Source organism: Aythya marila (genome assembly GCF_965140915.1).
Source record: "Aythya marila genome assembly, chromosome: 2".
In the NCBI taxonomy this organism is placed as follows: domain Eukaryota; kingdom Metazoa; phylum Chordata; class Aves; order Anseriformes; family Anatidae; genus Aythya; species Aythya marila.
In genome coordinates this window covers 46,161,326-46,176,031 of record NC_139043.1, presented here as the reverse complement: position 1 = coordinate 46,176,031, position 14,706 = coordinate 46,161,326, and the positions used below count along the sequence as shown (strand labels likewise).

The following is a 14,706-nucleotide window of genomic DNA, read 5'->3' as shown; positions in this document are numbered from 1 at the left end:
GCGTGTCCTGGTGGTGTTGGTTATGATTTTCAAGATTTTATCCACCCTTGAAGGCTGTAACATTACCTCTTGCTCTTTGTCCCGTAGAAAAATGCTTGTGTTGGTGTTCTTTGGAAATGTTTGAAATGAATCCCTCTTTTATAAGGCTCTTGCCATCTCCTAATGGTTATGTAATTAAGACCTTATATTGACAACCTGTTTCCTGCGAGTGTTTTCCTTATGTTGCTCTTCAGTGACCTCTTTAGAAGTTCATAGATAAACTTTTTACTGTTTTCTACAACATGAAGCTTAAATTTTAAACATGGTACTTCCTTTATAAAACATTCACATAGGCAGATGGAACAGTTCTGTGGAGCTGCTGCATTGCTGCTTCTCACGATCAAAATTAAAGTATACTTGGATGTGAACTTTGTCAGAGCTAATTACAGGGCATACTTCTGCTTGGGTGAGGCTCGTAAAGGAGCTTTATCACAAGGATTTTTAGTGTACCTATCGTGCATCCCTAGCAAATTCCAAGTACAGCACAGGGCAGAATTGCATCCTGGAAGGTTACTTCTGGAGATGAGAACTTCTGCAGCTTATTTATAAACTGCTTTGCTGGCCACAGATACGAAAGACGCCGCGTTGGCTGCAGTTACACCATTACGCTGTCTTCTCCCTTGCAGGAAAGGGATTATTCTCGTTAGAAAACTTCAACAAACAGTTTCACCTGCTGTGTGGACTGGTAAGGATAGTTGCCAGTACGTTGGTCCAGGAACATGCTCAGCTGCTTGCTCCTGTTTCCAGATAGGCAGTGCTAGAGCAGAGAGGAAAGGAATTGCCTAAGGTACGCAATGGGTCGGGCTGCTGGTTAATTCCTGCTGGCTCGCATCTTGTGCGCTGCTGTTCTGCTTTTCCCCCTCTTTCAGAGGCCGCGTTAAAGCTTCATCCTGGTAGAGAAGAGCTTTTCTGAACCATTGTGGGACCTCCCGGGAGCGCTTTTCGGTAAATATAGCACCCAAAATTCTCAAATCTCTAAGTAGCTGCTACAGATAAGGGTTGCTGCTGTCTTCCAGAAGCGCCCCGGCGCGGGTGAGGTCTTCCCAAATCCAGCCGCTGGCGTTCATGCGACGGTTGAGACTCTTTCCCTCTTCAGCCTCTTCCGAACAAAAGTGATGAGTGCCCCCAGGGGAATGCACATGGTGGACGATGCCACCAGCAGCCCTATCACCGCCAGGGCGTACCCAGGGTAGTCTTTTGTCACCAGCTGCCCCTGCAAGAGAGAGAAGCAGCCTTGGGGCTGTGCTTTGGTGTCCCGAAGTCAGCCTGCCCTCGAACGAAGCTGCACCACGTGCTGCGTGGGCTACAGAGCTCACCCGTGTCCTCGGCCCTTTTCTTTGCCCAATTTTACCAGCTTAAAATTGATCACAAGAACGGAGCTGCTGTAGCTGTTATACAAGAGAAAAATAGTAGGGGAAAAACTTCTGCAAGCTTTGGTAAAGAGCAAATTTTGGCTCAATTTGCTTCTCCTAATGAGATGGCTCCGCGCTGACCCCTGCCAGGGCTTTTCATCCTGCTCCTGGAACCCCTGGGCTCGTGCTGACACCTGGTCACCAGGCCTGGCCCTCCGCGGGCTCCCAGATCAGTGGTGACGTGAGAACAAGGTACTTAATTTGTTTCTACAAAACAGTTGGAGCCAGCAATTACTTACCCAGGAGTAATTCCTTTGTGATAAACACAGTTAAGCATTCTTACAAATGTGTTTTGGCCAGGAAGAAAAATGGATGTGGTAACTTTCAGCAGGGGACTGCTTTGTGAAAGCTATTCATTTATTCCAACAGCAGCTCAGTTTTGTTAAAATAACCATTAATTTTGACTGAAATACTACAATTTGAAGGTATTTTTTTTCTGTTTAATGTCTGTATCTTAGAATGGTATTTTGGTTTTCAGTCAACGCAAATACAGTGTTACTGGTTGAAGGGGTCAATTTATAGGAGTTTTAGAGGGAAATCAGTCCATTTTATAGAAGCATGGCATTGCTGACACTAGGTCAAGTTTTTCATGTTCTACCTTTCTGCGAAACTAAGGAATGGCATTGATTCGAGCTGCTTTCAGAGGACACTTTAGGAGGGAAGGCTGTGTCCTTGAAGAATTAAGAAAACATAATTAAAAAAACCAACTATTTTACCTGCGTGGCATCCCATGCTTGGTACTGAAGCGTTCCCGTGAGGATGTAGTCGGTGAGGTAAAATATAAATAGGCTTATAATTAGCAAAGGACTAGCAAAGGCCCACATCACCTTCCAATACCAGTTGAGCTTGCGGCCAATCATCGTGTGAAGATCTTTCTCAAACCTGTGTTTTTAAGAAAAAAAGAAAAAAAAGCACCTTGATCTGGGTTACTTCAGAAACACCTACAGAATTAGATGTGCACATAGAGGAAGGGGAGAGCATGCTTGACCGGGAGAGCAATCAGAGGTAACAGCGGTGCAGGTGGCCGTTTGTGGCCACCTTTTTTTACCTTCTCAGCCCGTAGATGTAACACACAGCGATGGTTTCTACCAGCACGATGAGCAGCAGCGAGAGGGTGGCTGCGTAGTCGTTGAAGATGTCGAACCAGTAGTTGCCAGCCTCCATGGTGAATATCAGGCCGATGATGCAGTTAATGAAACACACGACGCCTGCGTGGAGAGAGCAGAGCACACCTGGGAATCAAACTGCGAGGGAAAGCATGCAGTACTTGGGGGCGTGCAAGTATTTCCTTCTGGCAGCGTACTCGCTGTTCCCTACTCCCCTCAAGAACAGCGGGACCCTCAAAGGGTGCAAGACCCCAAAGCTTTTGCACAGGCGCCCTCTCCTGCGTGACCTGTGGTGCTGTGGGGTGGGCACCTACCCGAGATGACCTCCTTGGGGAAGCGGCTGGCGATGAGCTTGCTGTCGGTCAGGGGCGTGAGGATGGCGGCGGTGTTTCCCAGCATGCTGCCGATGCCCAGCATCAGGAGCATGATGAAGTAGAGCACGGAGTACAGCTGAGACACCTCCATGTTTTTGATGGCTTCAGAGTAGACGATAAACGCCAAGCCTGTTCCCTGGACAGCCTGACAGTGAGAAAACGAGACTGAATGAGCTGGGGGTGTCAGCTCCATCACCTGTGGGCTTATAGGAAGGAAACATTTACATGGGGAGCATTAAAATTCCTCTTCCAGTTTCAATTCCTGCCACTTTCAGTCCCTTTTCAGGACGCAGGGGTGCAGGATGTGCCACGTTAAGGGGGACGGGAGCCCAGGCACCAGCGCAAAGCAGCCCCTTACCGTGTCTAACTCCGCTTCCAAGCTGCAGTTTTTAAGCTGCGGCAGTAACTGGGCGTATTCCTGCGGGTGGGCGGCCATCAGGTAGTCTTTCATCTCGCTGAGGTTGTCTGCTGTCAAGGAGCCTTCCTCCAGGTCAAACGCATTCAGCAGCAGCAGGATCACCCTGGGGCGGACGATGGGGATTTAGTTTCTGTCGGCTGGATGGAGCCAGCAGGGCCAAGTGATGGAAAGGGGAGCAGGATGGCAGTGCTGAAAGCAGCGGGTGGGCAAGCGCTGCCCAGGGAAAGCCCAGCCTCACCCAGGGGTTCAGACCACCCCGGAGGCTGAGGCATAGCACTTGTGCTGGTTTTATTCCCTTGTCCCCATTGCTATCAGCCAGGGCACCCGGTATTCTGGGCACGGGCCAACGCTGGCTGGTGTCCCTTCCCCTTTGCCCTCCGGTCCCACTTCCACACGCACCCCCAGCCTAACAAGCCTTTTGGCAAAGAGCGGGGACGAGCAGCTTCCTCTCCCATCAGCAGATAGATGCAAAGCTCTAAAAACATGAGTAAAAGTGTAACTGCTGCAGACCCTGTGCCAGGGGGCACGACCCTGCAGGGTGCTGAGCGCCTCCAGAACATCCCCAGCAAGGACACTGAGCCCCTGGCACAGGGATTGGCCTTGAAGGGGGTGTCAGAGCATTGCTGCGTTTTGCTAACCACCACCTCCATCATCCTGCAGCCCCCGGAGCAGGGCACACGGGAAAGCACTGCTGTGACCTGCCCAGGGAAACCCGCTCTCTTCAGCCAGCCTGTGCCCTGAGCCAGCACCCAGGTGTCAAAAGGCAATCCAGCTCTGACCTTTCATCTCCTCCTTCATCGCTTTAAATAGCACTATTACCTTTATTAGAGCACTATCAAGCCTGGTCTCTGGCCAGCTCTGCATGCTGTTATTTATTTACCTCCCTTTTTACTTCCCCAAGAATTGCTTGCAGTAGCAAGCAAGCCAAATACACAGCCCTCACCTGTTTATGCAGCTTTCGTAGTTAAACGTCGCCTTGAAGCCGTAGATGGAGAAGGTCACGATGCTGGCAAATATGGACGTGGCGCTGTTGATGAGGGAGACGATGATGGTGTGGCGCTCGCAGTTGTTGCTCGGCTCGTTGTAGCTGGCAAAGGCGATGAGGCTGCCGAAGCCCAGGCCCAGCGAGAAGAAGATCTGCGTGGCGGCACTGATCCAGGCTTTGGGGTTCGACAGCTGCTCCAGCTGCAAAACCAGAGAGGGAGGACAGGGCTGTGAAGCTGTACACACAGTGCCCAGTACTGCCCCTCCTAGCCTGCAGGAAAAAGGACAGGGAAAGTGATGGCAATGAGGTTCCCCCACACCCAGGGGTGAAGGGAGACAGGTTGGGTCCCTTTGCACACCCATTTTAGCTCAGGGGCATTTTTTTGGCAGGGTCAGTGCTCAGTTTGAAGTAACATACTGCAAGATATGCTAGAGGGCACGTCCTGCACTGCAGGTGAAAGCAAGAAGCCCATGGGAATGTGGCAGAACTTCAGCAGCTCACAGCTGGGGGTTTTCAGCCGTCTGAGCCAAGCTACTGCCACAAAAATTTAACAGGAAGAGAAGAAGCATTGCCACCTCTAGAAAACCTACACATTCAGTCACTAATAACATTTTGTTGAAAACTCAGTGCAATTTTTCCATACCTTTGGTGTAAACATGTAAATAAGCCCGTTGACAGCACCGTGAAGTGTTAATCCCCTGATGAGGTATATGATGAGAACGCAGTACGGCAAGGAGGCCGTGACATAGACGACCTGCAGGAAGGAGGGGACACACACTGGTCTAAAGAGCACACAAGACTGCCTGTAACACATTAGCTCTTTCTCACTTAATGTACATAAAGCATTATCATTATTGTATTTGTTATCTTGTACTAACCTTTAAACAAATATTTTCAGACAAATCTAACTTAAGAATTAGGTCTTAGGGAAATAGGTATTTATTATTAATGAAGACCCATGCTACTGTCCCGAGAGTCTTCTCACTGACTGGAAAAAAAAAATAAATATTTGCAGCTTTTACAAACTCAGTTCTGCTGCATTTAGTGGAATAACATTGGTTTGCAGCTCTTTGACAAGTCAAAGGTCAACATCTGCTTTAAGAGGAAGGACAGCAGATTTCATAAAATGTCAAATCAAGGTGGAATAACAATTGTTATTGCTATGCACTTTCAGTGCACTTTGGCTATTTTATTTTTTCTTTGCCCACAAACCCAGCTGCAGCAGGTTTAAAAGGTGACTTAGTTTGCAGTCTCTTGGGTTTCTGTGTTTGCCTAATGCGATTTGTGGATTACAGCCCTCAGCTCTGTTCTTAGTGAAGGCTCAGCCGGGACATTTCTTTCCCCCCCTCCTCATAACTTCTGTTGCGGATAAAAAGAAATCAAAACTACCTAGTAGTCCTTTTATTCCTCTCACAAAACCCGAGGAATTGGTTTCTCCTGACAAGATCAGCGTCACCAGGATCTGCACCTGTTTCTCACCTTGCCGGTGGACTCAGTGCCGCGGAGGATGCAGAGGTAGACCACCAGCCAGGCCAGCATCAGGCACAGCGCCTGCTCCCACTGCACGGCCCCGCTGGTCTCCAGCGAGGGGGAGATGTTCAGGGTCTGCCGGTACCAGAAGTACTGGGTGGACGACGTCTTCTCACACTCCTCCTCGTACCCCGTGCGGTTGCTGTTCAGGGGGCAGGTGGCCCATGGCAGTGGGTCCTGTGAGGGAGGGAGGGAGGATGGTGGGGGAAATGGAGGTGAAGGAGGCTCTCCCCCGGGGCTGGCTTGTCCCCATGTTGCACCACATTGCCCTGTGCTGACTGTCTCCCTTGGTAGTGCCTCCTGGGGACATCTCACTCTCCAAGGACTGCCCCTTTCCTCTGGGGATGACCCTCTCTGTCCATCTCCACTAGAGCCAACCATATCTCCTAGGTTCAACCCTTTCTCCAAGGACTGACACCCTGTCCTGGAGCCAACCCTATCCCTTCAGGACAATCATCTCCCTTAGAGTTTAGCCTCAACCCTCTCCACCAGGGGACGACCCTCTCCCCTAGGCCTGATCCTCTCCCCTGCCTTTGGACAGACCCAGCCCACCCCAGGCAGCAGCCCACAGCGGCTGCTGAGCCACATGCAAGCAATGCATAGCGGGACTGGCCTCGACCCACATTTTGTGGTGAGGAGAAGATGCTGCAAAGCCCCTGGGCACACAGCTGCCTCACGTTTTTTCCCCCAGAAAAGACCCAGGAGGGTTTCTGGAGCTTGTGCCCTCCCCCAGGTTGATGATGGCTCTGTAAAATGTCTAGCACCAACACAACCCCCCCGGGTCCCTCCATGGGGCTGAGGCACTCTGCTGGGCGCCCACACACCTGGAAGGAGTGGAAGAGGTACCAGAAGGCCCAGGCGTTGATCACGTTGTAGTACATGGAGAGGAAGAAGGAGACGACCACGCTGGCAACGCCTGTGGGTGGGAGGGAGCACAGGGTCAGCAGCAAAGCCCAGAAACCAGCCCTGGCATGATGGCAAATCCTCCTCCTGACAGGGCTGGCCTGGACTGAGCTTTACCCTCTAGGCACCCTGGCGGGTGAACATTCAATTTATTGCTACAACAAAAGGTGCATGTAAGCAAGTTAATTTGAGCCATCAGGGTGTTTTAGTGACCTATTAAAGCCGTGAAGACCAGGTGCTGGTGAAGAGGAGGCCGTGACAGAGAAGCCAAGGCCCTGTCCCACTACTCAGTGAGTGAGGCCAGCACCCCACAGGGGTGGCCTGGGGCTGGGTTCAGCCCTGCCCTTCAGGCCACCATTTTGGCAGCCTGCCCCAAGCCAGTGGGGCTCAGGCGTCCATGCACGAGCAGGGTCTGGTCCCAGTGCCTGGCAAGGGAGAGGGAAAACACCTCTCTGGCACTGTGTGCCTGGGCGGCCGCTTTGCACAGCATGGTGGAGCCCCACCTCCTGCCTGCTTCCTTCTCTGAGAGAGAAAGCTCTCCACACAAAGTCACCCATGCTCCCCACGTACTGACATAAAAATAAACGAGATAGAAACAGAGAACGTACCAACCCCGCAGAGGTAGGGGCTTATTATTTTCCAGGCACCAATGCTCCCCTGGCGCATGCGCTGCCCCACTGCCAGCTCCAGGTAGAGCAGCGGCATCCCCTCCACGATCAGCATGATGAAATACGGGATCAAAAAGCCACCTGCAAGGGAAAACAGACAGTGTCCAGCAAACCAGCAGCCTGCAAACACCATATTGCCCACGGAATGGCCAAATTGCCCTTGGTGGTGGTGGCTGGCTGGAGGGCTCCCGTACTGGCACAGCCCTGAGGGATATTTCAGGGGTCTTCAAGCGGTGTCCTGTCTGGGACTGGGAATTTTCCATGGGCATTTGGCATGGCTGGGACTTCTGTTGTTAAATTGCATGTCACCAGCAGCTGGAGCAATGTACAGGTTGGAGTTGTTAACGGGTAACGAAGCGCCAGCCCAGCCTTTTGAAAGGTAATGAGAGAAAGAGGGCAAGGGAGAGATGGACTTCATGTGCTGTGCTCTGCAGTGGACAGAAAAGCAACAGGAACATCCATGCGGAATGGAGAGTTTTAAGTAACTTATTGAAGCCTGGCAGGAGGTGAGGGAGAGAGGATGAAGAGGCAGGATGCACCTCAGCTTGAATTTCTGCTGAGAAGTAAAAAAAATCCTTCCCTTCGACTTCAAAAAAGAGCTGCTGACTGAGTCAAAGCCCAGATTTTTTTTTTCATGAAGCCTTTCCTAGTTCCCTTTTTACAACAAGCCAAAAATATTTACGTAAATATCTCTTATTTAGGACTTAATCTGTGGCATTAACATTCTTCGCAATGGGCTCGGCGCAGTGGCACAGAGGAATGGGCTCTGGCGGTGGCCGAGGCAAAGAACTGGAAATAAACACGGCGCAATAATCCGGTTTATTCTGGGAATTAATTTCCTACCTCCCAGCTCTGTCTTTATTAACAAGCCCTTTGTTAGCCTGTTAGATAACTTCCCAAACTGCAAGGGAGGTGACCGAGGGGGTTTTGCGACATCCTGGTGTGGGATCAGCATCAGCCTTTGGAGGTCGTAAAGCCTGCGGATATCTTGTCTTAGTATCATGCATGATAAGAGCTCTATTGCTCTGCTGGGCAATACAGGGGCTGGCTCCTGCTTCCCCGCAAGGAAGATGCCAAATAAGCAGTTGCTGGCATCCCCCCAGTGCCTGGCATAGCCAGCTCTCAAGTTCTTGGAACAATGTTTTGTCTGCATGGGTTTTGCAGACCCCTGGAAAGCCTCTGAGTAATTTCCAAGAGGGCAGTGACAAATAATTAGGAAAAGCAAAGCCTGCTGTCAGGAGTTTTAGACTCACAATAAGGAGAGCTGCCACTCCACTGGGAAATGTAGCTGGGGGACAAAACTACAGGAGAAACTACACTTACAAAAACATGTTTTTCAGAAAATATTTGGTTTTAGTTCTTCTTTTTCTTTGATTAATCAATTGTTCCAGTTTTGGTTACATTTCAGAGAGTTTTCACCATCTACTGTGCTATTGATTCTGAAGAGAGTTTTGCTGTCCTTCAGGATGTCTGCCAAGAGAGGCTGTTGGTGCACTCATCACATGCAGTTTAATTACTATCTGCTTAGAAAAGGATACCCAGAATCACAACCTTTCCATCACTTCTGCTCTCTGAAATGTCTAAGAAAGCTTCAGACACAGCAGCATGTAGCTTCTACTGTAATTTTGCCCATGGCATTATCTTTTTTTTTTTTTTTTTCCTGACCCAATCCTGCGGGGCAGGTCTGTGGTCCCAGCACCGAGCTGGCTTTTCAACGACCAGCATGAACAAAATCCTACCACCTACGCATTTAAAAGCAAGCTACAAGCCAATGTTCACTGCACCAAACAAGCAAAAAGCACTTAAATGTGTTGGTGTATATCTTTCCTGAAAGGAAGAAAAGTCAGAAACAGACCAGAAGTAAATTAGGCAGTCACTTAATGCACAAGTGAGATGGGTCCAATGCTATGACAATGGATGCCGCATGAGAAAAGTTGTATAAAACTGGGATGTCTTATAAAGACAGCAAAAGACTATAAAGTTCATACAGAGAGGATTCTTCAGAAAATGGTAGTTAACCAGTGGTAGTTATACACTAGAAGAGTGTTGTTTTTCAATTAACCTAATTAACTGACTCTTGTTTTCTAAGGAAGAACATCTGTGGCTGCCATATGACATAGACATTGTCTTTCTCCAGTTTTGAAAGGTGTTTTATTATTATTACTTAGCCCATACCAGTTTATTTCCTACTTTAAAAATTTCCTGTGAGGTTTTAGCAGAGGAACTCCTACTGATTAAGGAGTTTTAGCCAGTTTCAAGATAGACTTGCAGCCAAGTTATCACCTCCTAAAGCAAGGCTTGGTATAAAAGACAACACATTAATGACAGCACCTTGAAATGCTACAGCGGATCCATAAATCTAATCAGTGAAAGCAGCTCCCCCTTTCCACTACATTCAAGTACCCACCTGTGAACTTGCAAAGAACTGAACTAGCTTCTGATGCCTTCACACGGCTCAATGGGGCAAGAAAGTAATAAACTAATATCACACGGACCTACATCTCCCACTCTACCTCCATCCCCTTTACAAGACACAGCCTTCACATTGCTTCACTGTACTTCTAGGAAAAAAGTGCCGCTGTCTAGGAGCAGCTGGCAGGTCTTATGCAAACTAAAACACAGATTTATAGGTAGAGCCAGGTATTTTATGTCTCCTGCCTGCATGGTACAAAGAACTTTCCTCATGAAACACACAGACAGATCAACCTGACCTCCTGCTCTGCCCTGGATCCTGGTGGGACCAACATGGACAACACACACTTGGAGTTTCAGCTTACCTACAAGCTTCTCCTACAAGCAGAAAGCAAGAACCATAAACCGCCCTTACCTCCTCCGTACATCTGGCATAAATAGGGAAACCTCCACACATTTCCCAGCCCCACGGCGTAAGAAATGCAGGCGAAAACAAACTGCACGGGGTTGTCCCATAGCGGCCGGGACTTCTCCATTTCCTGCTGGCGGGCAGAGACTGCAGCAGCGCCGTCCTGCCGTCCTCCTGCAGGTGCTCTGCCAGCCCCGCGGCCTCCACGCCAACCCGGCTCCGAGGGGAGGGAAAGGTGGAGGCACGCTTGCCAATTCCTATCAAGCTTTTTAATTACTAATCTTATTAACAGGCACATACTGAAGGAGGAATGCTGGTAAATAGATTATAGACACACACGGCACTATAAAATTGGTGCTTTGGGTGAATAGCTGCTTGGGTTTTCACTGGTGTTTCTGGGAAGGATGTGAGCCCAGGGATTTTTATCGGCTCACATGCTGGCTTGTCACTGGAAGGAAATAACACTGGGGCTGTAGTTTGGTTTGTGATACTGGAAAATTGTTCCCCACAAGGCTGCCTCCTCTGGGGAGTGGGAAACCAGCCTAGATTTGACAACACAGGGAAGATGTTTCTGCACCTTTGGGACTGGTTTTAGTGGTTGTTGGAGCTGGCTTTTATTGAAGTGTCTGTTGTCCTAAACAGGTCCATCCTTGGGCATCCAATACTCCCACCCCGGTATGCTCCCCAGCTCCAGAAGTGCCCTTGAAACTGTCCCTGTCACCCATGTAAGCCTGCTGCAGCTTTGAGACCACCACTTCAGCCACAGCCCAGTCTCTCTTCACTTCCTTCATGCTCAAACCCTCCTGCTGCAGACAAACTTTTCTGAGGGGTTGCTGTTTTAGAATGCCTTCAAACATACACAGGCCACTGGGAGAAAGCTCGTGGCCCACTGTGGAGGCAGAAGGACCGAGGAGGCCCCTGGGCTGTCTGCAGGCACGCTGAGGTGCCAGGTCTGGACGTGACCCCTGTGTGCTTGGGCTCCTGCCAAGGTACACTTTGAGCTCAAGCACTGCAGACAGATCTGCCAGCAAAGGAGGCTACCAGCAGCGTCTCCAGCAATAAAAAGGGGCTGAACAAGTCCAAGGACTCAGCTTCCTTCTCCTGTCTAAATGTGGCTTTTTTTTTTTTTTTTTTTTTTTTTTTTTTTTTTTTTTCCCAGGCCAGCACTGGGCACCTTCCAGGTCCCTTTTACAAATAAAACCCACTTGCCTGTGTCAGCATCCCTCCTCCAGCACCAGCCGCTTGCTCATGTGGCTCCAGCACCCCATCGGGCACTGGCAGAGCTGAGACGAGTTCCCAGCTGTGGACATGGGGGAGAACTCCAACCACGGGACATCTGGACACAAGCCCAGACTGCAGGACATGCCGAAAACAGCAGACCAAGTCCAGGTGAAGCTTCCCCAAGAGGTTCTCCATGAGAGCTCGCAGCCCACCAGGCTCGGTGTAGATGGTTGCCTGCCTCTGTGACTTGCTGACCAGCCACAGGTGGTAGCCAGGTCACAAAGTGTGCCAGCTAGCCCTGGAAACACATCACGTGGATAACACTGAAGTCTGCTGGAAGGAAAAACCTGAGGCAATTTTAGGGCCAAAAGCTACTAAACTGAAGGACACACTGAGAAGCTCCAGGTATGGCTAACTAACTACCCCACATCAAGAAAACTGTTGCAAGTTATTAAAAAATAAATGTCCCTCACTACCTGTGGGATTTATTACAGACGATAAATGACTGACAGCTTTCAATAGCACAAGGAAGGAGAGCCTTAAAAATAGCACATCACCAGCACTTGGGATGCTTCTGTGTGAATAGATTACGGCTACTGATGAGCATAATCAAGTTAAAGATTTCCTTGGCTCTGTACCTCCTTCCCATTACATTTCAAACTAGTTTACTAATGGACGTGGGAGGCTGTGCAGGCACAGAGGTGTGCCATCCTCAGCTCGGGTCAGGCTAGATCAGGAAGTTCAGATGCAATGAAATGAATCATTGCCTCTCATAAATGCCAGTCTCACAAACAGCTCGGGTTCTTGCTGTAGGATTTTCCACACATACCTCAAGAAATCGAGATGCTATTTCTGATGCCAGTCAAGATTTTATCTTCTGTAGGTTTCCTTCCTTTAGGTTGGGTGAGGACTTTTGCTTTATCTGGAGGAACGGAGATAAGTCTTTAATAGATAAGCAAGAAACATTGATCATTTCATTGGTCATGTTAAAGGATGATTAGTGAGAACTTTTTTTCCCCCTGTATATCACAAATTAAAGAGTGTGTGGTCTGGGGGAACGGTTGAAAAACAGTAGGAGTTCATCCCCAGAATAGGTCAGGGATGGCAAGAGAACTGCCCCATGTAAACCCAATCAGAAGGTGCTAAACAAAGCAGAGAATCCCATTTCTCACTGAAGCAAAACCGGAATTACTTAGCTGAAGGTACCAACTGCAAATCCTCATCTTTTGTCTCTCCATCTATGGTAGCACGTGCTGTTGTTTCTTCACTTCATGAGAGAAAAAGAATCCCGGTGGATTTACAGATCTCTGACAGCCCGTAGGCTGGCTGATTGCTCCGGGTGTAGCTGGAGAGTACGGTTATTTCCCTAAGCAGTGATTAGGATTGCTGGATTGCAATCGTTCCTCCTGCTTATCACTACTTCTTGCTGCCTGCTTCCAAACTGTAGATGATGCCCTTGAGGTCAGTACTCTGAACACTTACACCCACCCCATTGATCACGCTGAAACCATTCTGCACTACCTCAGTCTCCAGAGATCGATAATGTAAAGCATCTTTATGGAGGCCTTACACCCAATAAAATGCGCCTGAGAAGAGGCCTTCTCTTCACTTTCCTGGCTTTCTCTAGCACCACAGCTATCCATCTCTTGACTGAGTTTATTTTTAGGGTATTTCCTCCAAGAAGGTGTACTCAATGCAGTTCTGCTTCAGAGAATTGCACCTAGTGCACCCAGCCCTCAGACCCATCCTCTGAAAAACTAAATTGCCTTTATTTTTTGAATTTCTTTTTAAAATTTCTTACCTGCTCACATGCAAACCTATCCTATCCTGCTCACATCCAAACCTATCTTACCTGCTCACATGCAAACCTATCCTATCCATTAAATCATTTTTAGTGTTTTTTTTTTTTTTAAAAGGCTTGCACTCCTTGCACAGCTTCAGTTTTTTTGATCTCGATCCATTCAGCCACCTTACACCCCAAGATCATTCGTGTTCATTTCCTGGGGCAGAAAGAATCATTTGCCTGCTTTGACAGCATTTGCTACCATGCAGAAAACAAGATCTGTCCTTGTGAATGCCAGAAGTTGGAAATCAAACTGAGGAATCTCAAGAACTTTTTGGCTGGATTAAAAAAAATAAAAATTAAAAAAAAAAAAAAGTAGGTGCATGGTAGAGGGTTGTGCTTTTCTCAAAATCAAGTATGTGGGAAGCATCCAAATTACAGCTGCCCTGACATCAGCCTGCAGCACAGGTTTGTTGGTTGGCTGTCATGGTCAACACCAGCAAAGCCGAGCTGCCTACATTTCATTCCTGTAGAAGATACTCTTCAGTTTGCAAGCAAAACACAGAAAACAAAACAAACAAAAGCAATCAAAGAAAAAGAGTTCATTCCTGCAAATCAGCTGCTTATGGAGAAAATTTCCTTTTAAATATTCCCTTCAGGCATAAGTTGGTAACTAACAGCTGGAGTGGAAAAAATGGATGATGCCTATTCGAGCGGTATAATAAACTTCCAAGAACAAAAGCTAATAAAAGCAATATTAGAATTTACACTGGGGGGAAATAAGTGAAGTTTTAGACGTCAGACACAATCAGGAGAGGTTCAGATGTCATCTCCATCTTCAAAACACCATGACTATCTCAACAAAAAGAGAATCGCTGTTGGATAATGCTCCAGGTCTCCTCTGACAGCCCGACAGACGATGTATGTTTATCTGGAGCTCCAAACAAGACCTTTCACTTAACCATTAGCGATACAAATGACAGCAATCACACTAATCTCATACTCACTAAACCAGCAATCAGCAAGATAGGGTAATCAAAGTCAGTGTTTCGATTTTGCACTGTGCAGCTCCCTATGAGATTTGCCTTACCCCTTTGAAGAGATAACAAGGTCTGAAACTGCGCTAGCATATGGCCATCTTGTTAATTATTGAGACTGAAATGGAGAGCATACGTGCTTGTTGAAATGGTTTTTAACCAAATACTGAAGGAATATCAGAGATTCAATAGTCTAGCTAAGTCAACTGCCAAGGATTCACCAGAAAAAAAGAGCAGCAGCCTTGCTCCACCCTTTGCTTGTCATTTTAGAAATAGTAACAGATTTTGTTAGAATTAGTTTCATTACAAAGCAAAACACAGTATTTGTCCAGACAAGTCCTCATGTTGGTATCAACAGCTGTGAGGAAACACAAGCCAGGAAGCTCTTTGGTACATCCCTATTAAAAAC

General features: G+C 48.1%; 1 protein-coding gene across 1 annotated transcript; it reads right to left on the bottom strand.

Annotated features, from left to right (window-relative positions):
• Positions 1-79: 79 nt before the first annotated feature.
• On the bottom strand, positions 80-10,435 carry SLC6A20 (solute carrier family 6 member 20). The gene is made up of 11 exons (XM_082754594.1): positions 10,263-10,435; positions 7,376-7,516; positions 6,689-6,780; positions 5,814-6,041; positions 4,978-5,088; positions 4,293-4,534; positions 3,290-3,452; positions 2,872-3,076; positions 2,500-2,659; positions 2,168-2,333; positions 80-1,252 (listed from the first exon to the last, which is right to left on the bottom strand). The coding sequence occupies exons 1-11, from the start codon at positions 10,381-10,383 to the stop codon at positions 1,103-1,105; spliced, it is 1,779 nt and encodes a 592-aa protein (XP_082610720.1). The 5' UTR covers positions 10,384-10,435; the 3' UTR covers positions 80-1,102.
• Positions 10,436-14,706: the final 4,271 nt, after the last annotated feature.

Excerpts from the sequence above, each read along its gene's own strand:
- SLC6A20 (XM_082754594.1), bottom strand. The coding sequence starts at position 10,383 with ATGGAGAAGTCCCGGCCGCTATGGGACAACCCCGTGCAGTTTGTTTTC. Across the intron at positions 6,042-6,688 it reads ACCTCTTCCACTCCTTCCAG|GACCCACTGCCATGGGCCAC; the intron begins GTGTGTGGGCGC and ends CCTCCCTCACAG. Across the intron at positions 1,253-2,167 it reads AAGCATGGGATGCCACGCAG|GGGCAGCTGGTGACAAAAGA; the intron begins GTAAAATAGTTG and ends TCTCTCTTGCAG.